Source organism: Calliphora vicina, chromosome 1, assembly GCF_958450345.1.
Source record: "Calliphora vicina chromosome 1, idCalVici1.1, whole genome shotgun sequence".
In the NCBI taxonomy this organism is placed as follows: domain Eukaryota; kingdom Metazoa; phylum Arthropoda; class Insecta; order Diptera; family Calliphoridae; genus Calliphora; species Calliphora vicina.
In genome coordinates, this window is record NC_088780.1 from 117,222,182 (window position 1) to 117,237,558 (window position 15,377).

The following is a 15,377-nucleotide window of genomic DNA, read 5'->3' on the forward strand; positions in this document are numbered from 1 at the left end:
TTTTCTATAGTATAGAACTTACGATGCCTGCATTTGCCCATGGAATGATTCATATGTGGTTATTTGTGGGAAGGTCAGGCTTCATGATATACTCAAATTTTTTGCAACTACTTGCACCGAAGCAAATAATTTTCTTTTTTCTAGAAACACACTAAAATTTTTTCTAACTACTTTTACCGAGAGCTTAATGTAGCAAGTTTTATAACGATAGCGAATGTCAAAGACTTTCCAAAAAAATTACCCAAAATTTACTTATAGCGGAGCCCCAAGAAAACGCCAAACAAACGAAGTAATGCTATTTGTAGAAAGTGCTATGAGAATATAAATTGTAATTTTGTTTGAAAATTTTTGGTGAGTTGGTGGGGGCTATACGAAAAGTGAGGGGAGGGGTTAATGGCAACTTTTTTAAAATGGTATTTGTGGAAAGTCCTAAAGTAAAACGAAAATTTCTTTCGGAATGAAACCACTTTCAGTTTTCAAAGTGGAATTGATATTTCTTTGTATTTATTTGTTTTTCTACAAAATTTAATCAATTTCTGTACCAAAAACTTCGCTTTTGTTTTAATATTAAAAACGTTGTCAAATTAAAATCAGAAATATGGAATTATTAAATATTTGTTGAATTAATAAGTTACACGGAATCTGAAGAATAAATTTTTTTTCAAACTTTCGTTTCTAGAGTTTGAAAAAAAAAATATTTAAAAATTTTTTCTTGTCTGTTATTTATTATACATTTTTCTAATCTTAATTGTAATGGATATTTATGTTTAAAATTTTTTTTAATTTTTTTTTTCAAACATTTTTATAGAAAATGTTTTCCGGTTGCTACACCATACATAGAGAAATACACTTGGAGCGGAAACTACAAAAAAATTACTCAAACTATTTACACATACGAATGTTGTTTTTATATTTTAACATAGTTTTTTTTACTAATACATTCTCAGTATTCTTGGCAACTGAGTTAGGACTTTAACAAGAGAGTTTCCAAATCTAAAATAGTTTTAAGGTAAGGTCAATTATGGACCGATCATCTGAAAAGTTAGTTTGAGCCAGCTAGCTCCTTTCGTTCGGACCATATGTATTTTCAACAGACAGACGAACGGACATAGCTAGATCGTCTTCTAATCATATGAGGACCCAGAATATTTACTATACTTTTTGATTCTACCACCAATATTTCGATATGTCACAAACAGAATGACAAAATATATAAAATATATGTTCCCTAGATATAAAATCAGTTTCCCCAGACATATCAAAAATTAATAACAAAAAATTGCAAAATAACTAATTTCAATTTTATTTATAAATATGTATGTATTGCAAACTTTCATATTTATATACAAAAACATATTACTTTTGTTTATCCAAAAAGGTTTTCAATAAAGCAAAATAAGACATCGACGAACTGAGAATCTGTAAAGAGTTCAAGCAAAAAAAAAACATACATAAAACACAAAATTTGTCCATAATTTATTCAAAACTAAAAGCTGCCCAATACAAGTAGTTTATTACGATATTTACCTTGCTAAAACCTTCCAACGACAAAATGGTAAATTTCATGGCATCCATTTGTACAGGACGTTGGCTGCGCATTATCATAAAACGCAATTTATTACAAAAGTCCTTACCAGCTGGATAATATTTAATGTGCTTCCATAATGGCAACTTGGCACTCAATGAGGCCGCATCCATGTCCTCGGGCTTAAGTAGTAAAGGTGAGTCTTTCGACAACTGACCACCCTCCCAATTACACTGGTACAAATAAAAGGCAGTGTCCGTAGACTGAAAGAAAACATTTTTTTTGTTTCTTTACAATTTGTAACAATCACACACACATACATTGTGTCTACTGAAAAATATTTGTTTTTTTTTATTAAAACGAAAAATGTGAACGAAAATAGTTAAAACGAATACTGAACTAAAATCTACATAAGAATAATATTAAATATTTATTACTAATAGAAAACTTTACATACATATTTTATGAGCATCGAACCACAGGAACAAATCACGTACAATTGCAATATCACTGATAGAAAAAATGACGAAAACAACATAAAATCTCCCAATGAGGTTGTTCCACTCTTTTCATTAGTTGCCAAAGTTTAGTATAAGAAAAAAAAGACACAATTCTAATTAGTCAGTTGTAACCAAAAAGGGGAAAAATAGTGATAATATTTAAATATGTATTTATAAATAATTGTTATTGAAAAACACTGAATATGGAAATTTTAAAGAAAGACCCTAAACATTCATATAAAACATATTGTAATGACCCTATTGTAAGCACAGGATGTCAGAAATTGTCCATATCGAGAGTGAAAAATGTTTGAGTTAAATATTATGGTTAATATGATCTGATCAGCTATTCATTTGTCTCTCACTTCATTGGAAAACTTGTGAGTCCAGTTAAACGATAGACCTGTTCAATGATTGGTGAACTAGGATGTTTCTATCATTCAAAAATCATATGATCTTCTCTTGGAATGTGTCCTCGAATAGCTTCTACAGGCAAAGAAGTAGAGTGAGTAATTTTCCAATTTGAGTTTTTCATTCCGTTTGTAACATATCGAAATATTGGTCATAGAACAAAAATTTGATATATTCTGGAACCTTATAAAAAATTTAAGGCGGCCTAGATATGACCGTTCGGCTGTTGTTGGTACGATAGAACCTCGAGAAAAGGACGAGGAATTTTCACCAAATATTCTTTGTAAATCAGAAATGTTTGGTATTGAGAATGGATAAAATCTGTTTGTGATTGAAAAAGTTGTTTGTTGATGTACTAGAGACAAATTAGAACCAAATCATTGGATTCGTAATATAAATGATTTCAGTATTTTAACACATTTGTAAGTAGTGGAAAATACCTGCCGTAGAATATTTGAAACTTTACTGAATTAAGTTATAATGAAAATGTTGTAATTTTAGAACAGCATCCTTATTTTATTGCTAAAAAAAAATTTTAAATTTCTTAAAATCCATAGTTTAAGCCTTACGATTTTAAAATTGTAAGCCATAGGCATTTACATATACTTAAAACCATAGAGCGTAAACACTTCTGTCAAAGACCTAACTCACTTGTCAGAAACCTTAGTGCTGAGAATGTATTAGTAGAAAAAAATATGTGAAAACAAAAACAACACTCGTTTTTTGTTTGTGTTTTTTCTAGTTTCCGCTCTATGTTTCTCTATGCTTAAAACTATTTTCCACTAAACTAATTCACGTACGCATTAAAACGTAGATTGTAGAGCATGTTAATTTAAAATACACACATTTTAAGCAAAAAATTAAATTCTTTAGATTATAAAATTCCTCCTGTGATGGTAAATTAAAACAAACTAAAAGCCACACTGCGTCGTCTTTCAATCAACTCAACAGATAGTTTCATCATACTTACAAGAAGAAACTGAAAGCCACAAAAACATATTAAAAATGTTGAATTTACAACATTCACCAAAAGAGGAAATGAAATCGAATCATTCAGATGCACACTAAACCTAAAAATAGAATATAAAAATAAAATGAAAATTTATATAAATCGTTTTCCTTAAATTGCCACAAAAGCCACACAAACTTAGAAGCGCACTTTTAGACACACACACACTTAGGGCCATTATTACAACTTGCCGTTATAGTTAAAGGTATACCTTTATATATAATTTATATATAACTTTAAGCAATAGAAAAAGGTACCCTTAAAGGTAACTTTAACTATAACAGCAAGTTGTAATAATGGCCCTTAGTGAGACGTTGCAAAAATAAAGGTGCAACGGCATCATTCTTCGAAATTCATACATTTAGCGAACAGACAGACATACATAGATGTTTATTGCAGAAACCAGGCACAACAAGCAACTTGTTCTATTTACCTAATTAAATCATTGTGGCGTGCAGATAATTCATGCAAACGCTTCGTATACATATCCTGTAATAGTTTAATCCTTCTGGCATCCGGTTGGGCATCATAACCAACACCAACGGCATCATTGCCGCCAATGCTAACACCACTATCAACACCATAACGTTTCAGCCACTCAGCATGACACTCTGGTATTAGACGGACAATGTCACCATGTAGTATTTCAAATTGTCCGCTCAAGTAACTGACAAACATTAGCAGGAGTGCATCAAGAGCATAGAAATGTGAGATGACCACGTAACCGGCTAAAATTGCAGCCACATAAGTGACAAAATATACATAAGCATTTGTTTGAGCATCATATGGAAATATCATTGAATATGGCATCCTTTTGTCTGTAGACTCCAAGGTTTGATTTGTAGTAAAGAATACAAAAATCGGTATAACGCTATACAAAACTAACACGTTGAACATCAGGACGAAGTACACAAATACCGGCCTCATAACGCGATGACATCGTTTAACAATACGGGGGTATTTTTCACTATGAAAATTAATATGTTAATTAATTCTTATAATAAAAGTAATTTAAATATAAAGATAAATTTAAAAAAAAATTCTCAAGAAATTGTAAAAAGGTATTTCGACTTTTATTATATTTTTGGACAGACCTAAATAAAGTTGAATTTGTGCTATGAAGGTATTTGTACAAGAATTCGAAATTAAAATAATCGTTGCCTATTTAACAACTCTGTAAATAATATTGAAATAGCACCTCCTTTATTGATGTAATATCTCAATAAATCCCAATGTGATGATCAAAACATTATGAAATTTGTTTAACAAAATTTTTAAAAATTTGAAATTGAAGTTTTGAAACTGCCGTTAAAAAATAATTTTTTTTTGGTTATACCTGCGAATAGGGTAACGGTATCCTACGAAGACAAAAACTAATATACAAGTAAATATGGATATATTCTAAGTAAAAATAGGCTTTTATTTTAATATTTCTCAAAATATGTTAATTTTGTTCCTACATTTCTTGTTCTAGTGGCCTGAGACACGTTAATGGCCTGGCGATTTTTTAATAACTTTAACGTTTTTTAACCAATTTTTGTCTTTTATTTCTTATTAGAACGACAATCACGTACACATTTCGATTCTTTTAAATTAAATTGAAAAAGTAATTATTTAATGGCAAAATTTTTACAAAAACGGAAAAAATGCATTGTTCCCCTTGTAAATGCACCTCAAAACTAAATCGCTAAGTCGGCACGGGTTGCCCTTCTTAGAACAAGCTAAAATTTTTTTTTTGGTGGTATTTTAGGTCATTACGAAAGTATTCAGCGGGTAACGTCTCAACATTTCAAAAAATGTAATTCTAAGGGACAATCTAATGTACACATACTCAGAACCAATATTTATAAGAATGGAAATTCCAGAAAAAATAACGAGAATGGTAGTACTCTCACTTAAAAAAACAACATGCAACGTTGCTTTACAAAACAAACTCACGGAAGAGTTTAGTATAACATCAGGTAAGTAATAGTAAGGTAAAGTGATGCCATAAATTTATATCTCAACCACGCAATATCATCTTTAGATAGCAGAGGACATATTTCTAATTGCACATAGTATTCGAGAGCAGGCAACAAGCTACGCTTTCCCAGAAGCGGAAACAAAAAACAAGCAACCGAGAGGTCGACAATATAATCGAAGGTAAATATTTGGTGAAAGATTAAGCTGGGCAGAATACGTTGCTAGAATGCCCTAAAACAGAGCTCAACAAAGAATTATGAATGAATACAGAGGAAGAGACAAACCAAGTCAAAAAGGTTTGATGGAGTCGAGATTAAATACCACTCCGAGTTGTAGCCATAAGAAGATGATGATTGCGGTTAAACAACGCCAAAAACTCCTGCGAAGATGTCACACGATTGCGTTGGTGGTCGATTGTGAGCACACGCGGCGGAGATATCTTGCGGAAAGCTTTCCTGTACCCAACTGATCATTGTGAGATGCCTATTGTGAGATGCCTATCCCTTTCACAATCTTTCAATCTCCGATTGCCCAACACCATATCGTGAATTCTTTCAATTGCTTCAGGTGTAGATACCTCAACTGGCCGACCAGAACGTTCGGTATCTTCCGTGCTTTTACGCCCACAACGAAATTCAGTAAACCATTTTTTTACCATTGAAATTGATGTTGCATATTTCCCACAGTATTTATCAAGCTTATCCTTTGTTTTAAGTGATGATTTTTTACCGCAAAAAATAATACTATTCACGAAATTCACTTTTTCCAATTGATTCTCACGAGGTAGTCTGCTATCAATGGCTGTAAAACACAAACTAAATAACGCAGCTTGTTCAAATTTTGATTGGAGTCAACTGACAGTTACCTGTTGACAGCAGGAATTAAGAGGTGGGAAATTCCAAAAATCTCGGACTATAATATATTTATAAAATAAATATATGTATGTATATAAATTCCTGTTGTTCCTACACAGAGAAAATAGATTCGTGTTAGCAACCGAATTTGTTACCAACCGAATGATTCTACCTTAGTGACCGAATTTTACAGTTGTGGCTAAAAAATTTTGGAAAGGGTACCAAAATGTTGGTTGTTTCAACCGAAATTCTTCTTTATCAACTGACTTTTTGTTGATAGAACCGAAAAATTCTATGTGTGCAACCGAATGCACTATGGTTCCAAATCAAAATCTAGGTGAACTAAATTATTTGGCGCTCTTTTTATGTAGAATTGGTATCTCCGATTCCAAAAAAAATGTTTAAAAGATCAATATAAACTTTATTTCAAGTTACAGTATGGTCTAGATATACATATAAAAAACATTAAAAAAAAATTAAAAAAAAACGTTTTCATGTGTTTCTGAAACTAAATTTTTAAAAAAATCTGTATTTACTATATTTCAAGTTACAGTAGGGTCTAGATATATAAAAATCAATAATAAATTAAGAAATATTTTTAAAAATTCCATTCCGTAAAAATTAAAAAAAAAAAGTATTTCGGCGGGTGCTGGCGGCTACAATTTTTTTACAAAGACATTCCCCAGAAGTTTCTTTAAATGATGTATATAGTCATTGGACGGGCTTCGACAGTCTTTTTTTTGGCAATCTATATAACATTCTTAGAAAAAAAAATATCAGTATATTTGAGAACCAAGTTTAAAGGACAATAACAAGAAAATGGAGAGGCCCATACATATAAGATATACACTTAATAAAAGCCTATATCAATGTTTATCTATGTTTTGAAGTATGAATTTCTGTATGGTAAAACAATTGAGATATATCTAATTTAGTAAAGCAGTAAAATATTAAAAAAAATTAACGAAAATATGATTCAAAATTTGTTGAACTTCTGGCGCTTCTGTCGAGAAAACGAAATGTCCAATTGAAAAACCCATTTGTATTGGAGGAGAGCAGATTTTCAGCTTCCGAAAAAACTTAGTTTTTCCAAATTCTGAAGATACCGATTTTCATAATTTTGTCCACCCAGATTTTGATTTGTAACCACAGTGCGAATGCTTCGATTGGCAACAAATTCGGTTGCTATCACCAATCTGTTTTCTCTGTGTATAAATCGTTTATGTGTTGTAATTACCCTTAGCTCATACAAGGAGTTGTTGGCTCTTACTGCTTCTATATCCAACTGTCGACCCATTGGACCACCTCTCATATGCCTATTTTGTTTATTCCCATATATTGGTTCTGTCTACACAAAGTACATGGTTTCTATCCGTCTATGGCAATGTTGTTCGTTATTGATAGTATTAGGCCAGAAAGCTTTTAAAATTCGGCGGAGGTAACGGTTGATGAAAACTAGCTTTGCGATGAGATCACAGCAAGCTGCATTCCATAATTCACAGCTGTACAAGATAACTGATTCCATAAAACTGTTGAATATGTTCAGCTTGGGCGTCTGGAGACATACTGAGAATTCCACATGTTATATTCTGACCAGGTAACAGAACGACTGGAGGAGTTCTATCTGCTGTTCTAGCGTAGAATTATTAGAATTTTTGATTCTCTTGGTTTTATGTATGTATATTTATCAAATTTATGTGATAGAAACTTATGCCATGCACGTAGTCCTTGTTCAGTGTCACGTGATGCCTCTTAGTATTGATGTGACGCCATGATGTTATCAATGACCAATTTGAATAGATAAGGAGATAGCTGGCATCTTTGACCACGTTGGGTCGTTCATAATTTTTGGATACTGATCCAACTACACTTCTAATTTTCCCGTATTTTGATGTAATCAATTCTCGATTACAGCATACGTTTGGCTTGGTGGAGGCAATTCTATTCTCAACCAACATCTTTGTTATTGTAAAATCGCTACTTCTGTGGGACTTCGAGCCTATATTCGAGCCCGAGATTAACCTCTAAAACATTATTTTTTCCATGTATAACACCGTACGACACTCAATATTAGACACGAACCGGATGATATACGTCTGAAACAATAAACTAAATGGAGAAAAACTGCGTTTTCAGTTTTTCATTTCGTAATCCTATTTCCTTTTAAAAGGACTTCAAATTTTCAGAGGAGTACATTTTTAAAAAAAATGTTTTAAAATACTTCTGATGATCAAGAAGAGTTGTAAAATATTTCGTATTATTTTTATTTTATCCTGTAAGGATCAAAAGATGTCAAAACTGTCCTTTAAAATTTTTATCCTTGAATATACTTTTAGATTTCCAATAATTTTTTTTTAAAAAACTAGTGAGTTAAAGATCCAAATATTGAATACCACATGCCAAAACTTCATTATTCTATCTTAACTACTTAAGTGTTAAAAAATATTTTAAATTTGAATTATTTGATTTTTTTTATTTTATTTTAATATTTTATTCGAAAAAAATATAACAAAATCTGTTGTGAAAAGCAACGAAGAAGACTTTTTAATAAACAAGTAAAATGGTATAGTCGGGCAAGCCCGACCTTATGATACCCTACACCGGGTATATGATTATAAAAACTTTTCTTTTGATATGAAACTTATTTGTGTTGAATCTTATTTGAATACACACATTTTTAAAGGATGAATTTTTGACATTTAGTATAGAATATTTGGGTCTTTAACGCACTATTTTTTTAAAAGGAATTTATTGGCAATCTTAAAAGATATTAAAGGATAAACATTTTAAAGGATATTTTTGACATCTTTTAATCCTTACAGGATAAAATAAAGAAAATACGGAATATTTTACAACTCTTCTTGTTCTTTTGACATACAATTTGTCATTGTTGGAATAGCAGGAGTATTTTTAAATATTTTTAAATATTTTTAAATATTTTTTGAAAAATGTACTTCTTTGAAATGAAAAACTGAAAACACAGTTTTTCTCCATTGAATTTATAGTTTCAGACGTATATCATTCTTTTTCTCTATTTGTCGGACGGTGTAATTGTTGATCGACCTTTTCTTCAATTCTCATAGATAGTTATATACATAGTTTCCTATATACAGGCTTTCAAGATCAGTGATTTTATGTAAATAAAAGATTATTTATGTCATTTTCAATATAATCCGACGTTTTATGAATTAATTGACTTAATAAAGAAAAACTTTTACCACAAATAACACCCGTGTAACAAATCAGTTTTATCACATGTACCATTAAAAATATTAAACTTTACGATTCTGATGTCAGAATTGACCGAAAAGTCTACGTAATTTGAAGAACTTACCCATCTATCCAAATTCCTTCGGCAAAAGAAGTCAAAAGGACTTTAAGTTCGTCCATAACTAAACGAAAGTGCAGCGTTCGTATCACAATGAAAAACCCAATCATTGAGGGGCAAAAGCTCTCTACAGCCTTCACCACATCCATTATATTCACAAGAAAATAGCCCATTTCACAAAAGATTATAAAGGTTAAATTCACATACACAATCCAACCATATACACTATACAAATTATCTTTCAATTTAAACCACATATCGTTAGGATCACCATCAGTGAGCCAGCAGCCATTTCCTATGAGAACTTTGTCAAAAACTTGTGGCAACTTAATCAAATCACCATTTTTGTTCTTTGGTTTATAAAGAAACGACATTCCGAATTGCGAATGAGTGCTGTACACTGGTCAAATTACTAATGTTTACTATATTGTTAACACATTAATATATGACTTTTGTTTAAAAAACATTGGAAAAAATATAAATATTAAATAAAATAGAATATATTTATGCCTTTAAGAGCATAAGTATGGGCGGGTAAACATATCAATTTTAATTATTAATTTTTATACTAATACATTAATGTATGTGGTATAAATATATAATGTATAAATATATTTATATGTACAGTTACATTCACATATTTAATGTACATATATATGTATATTTATTAATTGTAATTAATTGTAATTATAAATACAAATAAGTACAAATCATATTAATACATTCATGCATTATTTATGAGTTGATTTTTTAACAAAAATATATAAATTTTCTCTTAAAATAAAAATTATACATGTATCACGAAATAAATGTTTGGTTCATTTTACATTCATATGTTAAATTCACATATCCAAGTTTATTTTCATGCAATCCATCCAGCAAAAAAATCTTAAACTCAAAAACGCCATTATTATTTATCTAAAATTATCAAATGCTTCAAGCAAAACATCTGGACACAAATAGAAATCGATATTGTAAGTATATTATACATAGTTAGTACAGTGTTATAAATAGAAATATTGAAGAAAAAATGGCTCAAGGATTGATATATACCTCCCATATATATTTTGTACAAATTTTGCAATAAAATTCTGAAACTTGATAGTGCATAATATCTATATGATTGTAAGAAGGCATGTTTTTATCCATTAATTGAAGCAAGGGCTTTTGTAGTGGTCGTGTATATTTATCAAGGTTGGCTACCGATTCAAAGCTGTAACGCTAATTTGGCTTACTTCGGTAAGGTTGATTTAGTGGTAACGGCGACTGTAGATTTCAATAAACTCAATTTCTATCGGTAATGGTAGTAAAGCAGAAAACGCATTTTTTTAGCTTAGCGGTAATGGTAGCCAACCTTGATATTTATTATTAAAAACACCTTAAAACTTTTAAAGCTTAAATTTGAAAACAATTGTGGCAGTGTATTGTCCTACGTACTCGTATATAAATAATCACGCCAGATTTCATTGAATACAAGTTTATATCATTTAGCAATTAAATGAACAGCAACATATAATGTTTCGCATTGCGAAAATGCGGACATTCACACAATCTCATAACCATTGTTACGCGGGGCTAGATCTTCAAAATTTGTTTGGAGAAGAGTCTCAGAAAATCCCTATTAAAATTAAAGTTATGAGGCATAAGTGATGGTAAATTCCCGACTAGCTAAAGGAAATGGTTGCATGGTTCTTAACCCAATTTTACCGCGTATACATATAATTATACTTTATATGCCAATAAGTATAACTAAATAATATAAACAAACAAAAGAAAATAGTAGGCAAGATGTTAGCCTTAAGGGGTGCACTTTTCCCTCCCTTTTACTCTATCGTAAAACTGCATTGACATTCTTTACACCCTAAATATTCCACGAATGTCCCTAAGAAAGCTTAGACTATCATACACTATATAGATTTGAACTCATTTGTCATTCCCATTAAAAAAACAAATTAGCAAATCATTATTATTATTCAAATAATTCAATTAAATTTTATTAATAAAAAGAAACTGGATTTTAATTCTAATTCTAGTTTAACATTCATTTATTAAAGTAAACAATAAAAAAAAATCTTATTTCCATATTTAAAAATTACTAAGAATTCATTCTTTTAAACCTATGTTTTACTTATGAGATTTTTAAAGTAATAAAATAAGAAATAGAATTAAAGCAATGAAAATAAACAAAATTTCATTGCACTCTGAACAAATTTAGAATGAAATGGAATGAAATATAATATAAAGCGAAATTTAAGAGTGAGAGTAATTATTATGATTTTTACTTACAATCATGTTGTTGTAATTTAATAAATATACCTCTTTCGATGATGTTTCGATTCAATAGTGTTTCCAATGATGGGCCCAGCAAGGAATGAAGAGGAATAAGCTGACTGATTTGGAAGAAACTAGCTTAAAGAAAAATCATAATAATAAGTAATTGCTCTCAACTTAAGATACTTTTAAAAAAAATAAAGAAAGAAGAAAAAAAATGGTACTTATATAGGGTTAGCCATACGAATAAAATATTAATTAGTAATAAAAAAAAAATATATAGAAAATGATTTGATTTTGTAAATTACATATTTATAATTTAAGTAGAATATGTTAATAGTAGAATAGATTAATTAATAGATTATATTTTGTTGATATTTATATTTATGGAAATTTAGAAAATTATGTTGATAGAATTTACATTATATATATTTTTATATTGTACTTTTTAGCAAATTTTTTTAATATCTTTAGTTAATCAATAAATTTAAATATATGTAAATGTAAGTCGAATGAAATATATTTAGGAAACGTAGGAAATTTTTATATTTAAATAATAGTTATATTAGGTGTTAGCAAATATTGAAATTTTTATAATATTTAAATATTGTTTTAGTTAAATTGAATAGTTTAAATTATATACTTATAGGTTATACTTAGGTTTTTGTAGATTATAAATAGTTCCGTAAAAATTTAGTAGTTTGGAGCAAGATCCGCTAGTCCCATGAAACTAATCGTCTCCATAGAATTAAAGCAATCTTGCTCGGATAATGTGTCCTTGGAAATGAGCTCCACGAGCTGTTGCTAATAATAATTGGTCTTCTGAATATTACAGCCAGCAATATGAGCAGAATCGTTGGGCAAAATGAGTAGGTAGAGTAAAAATTAGTCTATTCCATGAATGTTTGTGCTTGTTATATAACCAAATTAGGACCACAGGCTTATTCTTGTATCTTTCTAATTAGGTGTTGGTTTTGTAAATTTTGAGCTGAATTTAAACAATTTGGCAAAACGAACTGGTTGGTGGCTTTCTCCCTATTTGTCTTGCTTGGGTAGAATTTAACACCACGTGATTTGGAACAATATATTCTGCTTACATAAAATTATTTATCATTTAATTAAAACTTTAATACGAGATCTTTAAAAAACTTTCTTTACCTTCTTGTTCGAGGATTTATTACAAAAAAAACACTTTTAGTTTAGTTTTTCCTTATTTTTGTTATCTTAGTTTCTTACACAAGAATACTTTTAACTTTAAAAAAAAACTTTATCACTTATTATAGTTGGTAGATCTTTCACATTTCATTTGATCTTTACCTTATGGAATTCAAACGATTTATGACTTATGAAAATAATTTAAAGCAATGTGTAGCTTGTAGACAAATCTAACGGAATTAAATATTTTAAATATTTGGAATATTTGTGTGCAATTATCTCCTTCTCACGCACAATTAATGAGCAATTATACGTATGTACTCAGAGTGTGTAAAAAAATAATAAATTCTAGCATGAGATGCAAATTTGTAAGCTAGTAAAGTAAGGGTTTCCAATACATAAACGAAATCGTATAACACTTATAAATATTTTATAAAATTTCCTGGTATTTGCAAAAACTAAAGGAAAAATCGTTACAAACCTGCTTCGTCCTTTGATTTTATATCAAATGACGAATAGGAAAAGATTTTTGAATATATGTTAGTTAGAACTTGAAGGAAAATTTTGAAGATCACTAAATGTGTGGCTCGACCCACGATAAGCCGGGTAAAATAATGAGTAACATTAAGTTCTTGGATATTTGAATATCTTGGCAATCAATAAAATAATCATGGTTTTAGGTCAGATGTTTGGTATCTACCAATGTAGCATCCATTAAGATCTTCTATGTCGTATAGATTACTTCCAATTTTATCGCGAATTCTGCATTTTAGATACTTTGGCATAAATTTTCGGTTAATGGCTTTTGACATATTGCTTAATGTATGATTTTTCCTAAAAATTACTTGACCTTTTCGAAACTGGATTGGGCGTGCTCGTAAATTATAAGCTTTAGTTGACCTTTCGTGAGCTTGGCTCAAATTTTCTCGAATTTTGCATCTCAATTTTTGTAATTTGTCAACATTAGTTAAAATTTGTGTGTCTTCACCATTTAAACATCCTAACTTTTCCAGAATTTTATATGCAGAGCCATGCTGCACCATGTTTTGCCCAAATGCGGCGTAATATGGGGAACATTTAATGGAAGAGTGATAGTCACTTCGAAGTATTGATAATATCTGAGGTATATATCGGTCCCAATCACTATGATCTTTATGATCTTCCAAAAAATATCTGATTTTAGTAATAATTTCCCTGTTTGCACGTTCCGATGCATTTGGTTGGGGAGCGTAAAATCCTGTTTTTATGTGCTCAATATCATGTAATTTTAAAAATTCCTTCATTTCGTTGGAAACGAATTGTTTAGCGTTATCGCTGTGTAAAAATCTGGGCACACCAAATGTGGGAAAAACCTCTGATTGAAAATATAAAATTACGTTGGCAGATGTTGCTGCCTTTAATGGTTTTAAAAATAAAAATTTTGTTAGGTGGTCTAAACAAATGAATATAACAGTGTTTTTTACCTTTGTTAACGGATATGGGCCTAAGAAATCACAATATAGTCTCTCGAAGGGTCTATTTGTGACAAATTGTTTGCCCATAAGTGGCCTTGAAATTAGGTTAGACGATTTAATTGACTTGCATTTCTCGCAATTGTCAACATAGGATTTGACATCAGTTGTCATAGTGGGCCAATAATACTTTTGTCTAATTCTGGCTAATGTTTTAGTATAGCCACCATGACAAGAATTAATCGAATCATGTGCAGCCCTAATTATAGTTTCAGATAATGAATTTGGTACCCACAATCGCCATAAATTTTCCTCCTCGTTGTCATTACCCTGCCTGAATTTTACGCGTTTGTAAACTAAATTATCCGATAATAGCAAATCAGGCAATGACTCACTTTTTTCAGAAACTACTTCCCTAAGTTTACGATATTGTTCGTTATCAAAATCAGCGGAGCCAGTGTCAATTTCTAAAGGCATATCAGATAACGATAGTTCTTCCACTTCCATACGCGAAAGGCAATCGGGCACAATATTTAATGAGCCTTTTCTGTTCTCGATTTCAAAGTCATATCTTTGTAATTTCAGGCTCCATCGCGCTAATCTGCCACTTAAATCCTTTTGGCACATAAGCCACTTTAAGGAAGAGTGGTCTGTGATTATTTTAAATGGCAATCCCTCGATATAAGGTCTGAATCGGTTAACGCAAACGATTGCGGCCATGCATTCAAGCTCAGTGACTGTGTAGTTTTTCTGAGACTTGTTAAGCTTTTGAGAAACAAAAGCAATTGGATGCTCACAGCCGTTGTCGTCATATTGGAACAAAACGCCACCAACTCCAACCTTTGACGCGTCGCATTGAATTATAAATTGGCGATCAAATTTCGGTTGGGCCAATACCGGAGCAGATGACA

The 15,377-nt window shown here is 30.5% G+C and overlaps 1 protein-coding gene across 1 annotated transcript; it reads right to left on the bottom strand.

The window, feature by feature from the left end:
- Positions 1-1,356: 1,356 nt before the first annotated feature.
- Positions 1,357-9,738, bottom strand: LOC135952368 (odorant receptor 13a-like). The gene is made up of 6 exons (XM_065502271.1): positions 9,596-9,738; positions 3,879-4,412; positions 3,407-3,506; positions 1,983-2,090; positions 1,528-1,788; positions 1,357-1,419 (listed from the first exon to the last, which is right to left on the bottom strand). Exons 1-6 carry the CDS (start codon positions 9,736-9,738, stop codon positions 1,357-1,359), a joined length of 1,209 nt encoding a protein of 402 aa, XP_065358343.1.
- Between the last annotated feature and the right edge of the window lie 5,639 nt (positions 9,739-15,377).